General features: G+C 23.8%; 1 protein-coding gene across 1 annotated transcript in view; it reads left to right on the top strand.

The window, feature by feature from the left end:
• LOC111625330 (N-acetyl-D-glucosamine kinase-like) overlaps positions 1–4,336 on the top strand; it is a 21,294-nt gene that overhangs the window by 8,929 nt on the left and 8,029 nt on the right. Inside the window, exon 2 of the mRNA XM_023368461.1 lies at positions 2,752–2,862. Within this exon, the coding sequence (XP_023224229.1) occupies positions 2,752–2,862 (111 nt within the window). The remainder of the gene's footprint in view (positions 1–2,751; positions 2,863–4,336) is intronic.

Here is a 4,336-nt window from a genome sequence, read left to right as displayed (position 1 = left end):
GCGGGTTTTTATTTGTATGTAATATAGTTTTTTTAAGCTAGTTCAAATTAGTGTTTTTTAAGCTAGTTCAAAATAGTGTTAAGCTAGTTCAAATTATAAAATTTAGCTATGTTTTTTAAAATAAAAACTTATATAATTTAATATTTCAATAATAATTTTAATAATAATTTAAGATTTAAATAATACCATAATTGAATATAATATTCTGATCTTCTGCTATATGGACATTCATTTTATCAATAATTAATTTAAATTTGCACTTATTTTGGAGTTTTTATCTGTTACAGTTATCTACTAAATAAAAATTATTTATATAAAATTTGCTTTTAGGCAAATATTAAAGTTTTATTTATAGAATAAAAATAACTCAAAAAGTATATCATTAATATTATCATTGTGTAAGAATAATAAATTCCAATACTTTAAGTACTTAATAATTTGTATTGGCTTAAATATTTTAAGCCAATACAAATTATTAAGACTTAAACCAGAAAAAGGTAATCTGTCTTTCCATTTTTCATACACACAAAATAAACTATAAATACAATGATAGTATCAATACTTTTAATTAGGTTATTTATTCATCTACTATTTAGTATCATTAAAATGCAAGGTGGCAATTTGAAACACCTACTGCTAGAATGGAAATCTAAATATTGTCAATGACTAAGATTTTCCTTATTAGTAGCATAGCCTAATAGGGAAAGTTGATACTGCTATTTTAATTATACCGTTTCCTATTCATTTGAAGAGTGGGAAGATTAAAAAAAATATTTTAAATATATTAATCTGTAATAATTTTTCTCACCATATTTGGATGTTCAGTTATCTAAATGTAATGTTTTAAATATATTTAGTTACAATTGAAATCAATCTATATTTAAGAAAGGAATTTACATTTTATGATATACTTATAAGGTATAGCATAAAAATAAAATTCACTGACTAAATTAATTTGTACCATGAATTTAATTTTGATTAACTTCACAAAATAATTTTATTACAGCTTAAATTTTATGAAAAATAATAGTTTTTTGTTAATATTAAGTTTTATAAAATTAAACTTGATGGTTATTAAGCAAATTTTTGACTAGTTATTCTGTTTTAACTGAATTCTATTTAAATTAATGAAATGCTTGCAGTGACATAAAAATGGTATATTTATTTTTAAAATTTCACTGGATGAAGAAATTTTTCAATAAATAAAAAGACAGTCATTTCCAAAAATTTTTGTTAAAACTTTGGTTGATTACCTTTTATTTATGTTAAAAGGTGATCAACCAAAGTTTTAACAAAAATTTTTGGAAATGGCTGTCTTTTTATTTATTGAAATAGTATATTGTTAGAATTGTTAATTTTAGAAACATGAAATTAAAAATTTTATTCATAAGTTATTAAACTATTTTAATTTATTTACAAGTTTAAGTAAGTAGTGATTGTTTGAAGCAGGGATGAGCAACTTTTTTCTATGTAAGGGCTTCATTTCAAAACTTTTGAACTGACACGGACTGCATACAAGAGAAAAGAGGAAAAAATGCCGGTAAATCACAATTATTTATTCATGTATAATTATAAAACATAATTATTAGCATAGGTATACTTAATTTAGCTTTTAGAACTGATTTAAATGTAATATATTGAAAATATTTGGTTAAATATTAGTCACTGCTAGTTTTAAATTAGCTTCGATTTGAGTTTGTTAACCGGTTTCTTGTTTTAATTTTTACTAAATTCATTGCGGGAAAAACTATTCACATATATAAGTTGTAGAAAATAATGTTTGAATTATTGTTGCATGCTTCCTTAAGCTGGGAAATTGATATATTTATTAATATTTTATGCGATGCAGGCCGCATGCAGCCTGAGGGCCGCGGGTTGCCCATCCCTGGTTTAAAGTGTATAAATAATGCTGTAATCTTGCTTAAATGTATGTTTTATGAATATTTATGAAAAGAAATCAAATTTTAAGTTATTACAGTTTATTTAATTGAAATTAATGTATAATAATTACCAGTACAAACTAAATAGCAATACAAACATACACCCACAACTGCCATAAATGATTGGGCTAAATTTAGACAAACATTATGAAAATAATTATATATAGTACATTTAAGAAAATTCAGTGATAGAAATGAAACATCATTGGTATTCTAAATATTACACTAAGAATCTGTATTCATAAAAAATATATTTTTATGTTTTGTCTTAAGATGCTTGAAATTCAAATAGAAACATTTTAAGAAATAGTAGATAATAAATTTATTTGTTTTAAATTTAATGTAATGTTAGTATTTTTATTATCTGATTATTAAGTAACATTAATAAAATAATATTTAAATAGCAATTCAAACTTCAAATAAATAATTAACTCTGAGGGTAATATCATTCAGAAATATGACAAGTATACAGTATAGTATAATATATAAAGCTATCAAATACCACTTTAAAATGTTAATAAATAATTTAAAGCTTATATATTATTTTAATTAGATTTATATGTACATCAAATATCAGGTAGTCAAAACACAAGTAAGAAGTCAAATAAACCATACTGTAATTTTTATATTTTCCTTTTTGCAATTTTTTTTATAATAAATTATGATTTTTATTTATCAATTCACTTTTAAACTTACAAAAATATCATAATAACATGATTTGTAAATTGATCTTTTATTTTAAAACTTTAATGTATTATTTCTTATATATAATATTTTAATTTAATTTTTAAAAAATTTAAAAATTTTATAGGTGGTCTGGTTTTAATAGCAGGTACTGGATCAAATTCATTAGTAATAAATCCTGATGGAACAGTTGCCAGATGTGGTGGATGGGGACATTTGTTAGGTGATGAAGGCTCAGGTAAACATATACAGTATAGTAATTGTACCATATGTCCTTTGTTCATATTAATATTTATTGACATTATGCAAATTATTTTTTATTAAAATTACAGTATTCATAAACTAATTTATATAAATTATTTCTTGATATTTGATTACTATCAAAAGTTTATGTAAGTTTTACTTATTGGTTTGATATCAAAGATTGTCAAACTCAATGACTTTATCTTAAAGATTCAGATGAATAATTAAGTAATACAATAATATAAAATACAATTGAATCTTTTTAATTCAAGCAGCTTTGTGGGTAATCAAAAAATTTCAAATTATCCTTTTTTGAAATTTAAAATAGTTTTCTGTAAGTTCTTACTATAGTGTTTGATAATATTCCATATTCTTAATGCTATCAATTTTCTGTTTAAGTAATTACAGGAATGGAAAAGAAAGTAAACATTTTTAGATGTATACATTCCATATGTAGATATCAAAAACATAGCTAAACAACTCTGCTCTCTAACTCAAATGTCATTTAACATGTAAAATGTGACAATTTTTTTCATGCTCAGGAAATTAAAGAACAAATGCATTTCAGGGATTTCCTGAAATGTACACATATATTTACAAACCAGTCAGTCTTATGTTACTTTCTCTTTTCAAATTTCATTTTTGAAATATTAGATATTATTATATTAATCATTTAATTAGTCAAATTCTAGCTTGATCTTTCACACAATCATTGGTTATTTCATTAGATATCTTAACTTTATAAATTATTCAAATTTATACTTCAAAAAAAATAATAGTTAATTCAAATGTTTATATAATTTAAATATAGATTTTGAGGAAAATGATATTAAATTCACTTTATTTAATAATTCAATTTAACCAAGTTTAAATTAATGAGATTCAACTGCATACTAATTCTGTATACAGTAGACCCCCTATAACGCGGTAGATATGTTCCTCGTTATACGAATTTTGCGTTGTAGGAATCTTTAAATACATGAGCCAATCGCAGTCCGATATGTGTGAAGTTTACAGACTACGGCTGTTTGAAAGGTTTTCTTCCATAAAATTAATCGATTCTAGACTAATTCGACTTAACATTTCCAAAATATGTATAAGTTTTTTGGGAATAATCCATATAAACTATGCTATAAACAAAAAATTGTAGGATTACTTACTGAGTGTGCACTGTTCAACGTCGCCATTGCTTAAGCTTGTGTTCATCGTGGAGCAGCACACCAAATGGCGGCCGCGATTTCTGATAAGTTATTTTTCTGCAAAAACTTCGTTGAACTTTGGAAACATCATATAATATAATATAAATAATTTTTATGGCCGTTAAATAAGAAATGTTTCATTCACAAGAAATGTATAAAATTAGTGCTGTATTAGACTTATGGTACCTAATTTACATACTGTACAGACGATAGTAAACTCAACTTACTCGCCTAAACTCTCCGTAGCGTGGCGCTGGACGGCGGAAAGTA

This window comes from Centruroides sculpturatus, unplaced genomic scaffold (genome assembly GCF_000671375.1).
Source record: "Centruroides sculpturatus isolate CEXI.00-Female unplaced genomic scaffold, Cexi_2.0 scaffold428, whole genome shotgun sequence".
Taxonomy (NCBI): Eukaryota; Metazoa; Arthropoda; class Arachnida; order Scorpiones; family Buthidae; genus Centruroides; species Centruroides sculpturatus.
The sequence above is the reverse complement of the archived record's forward strand: the minus strand, read 5'-3'. Positions and strand labels throughout refer to the sequence as shown.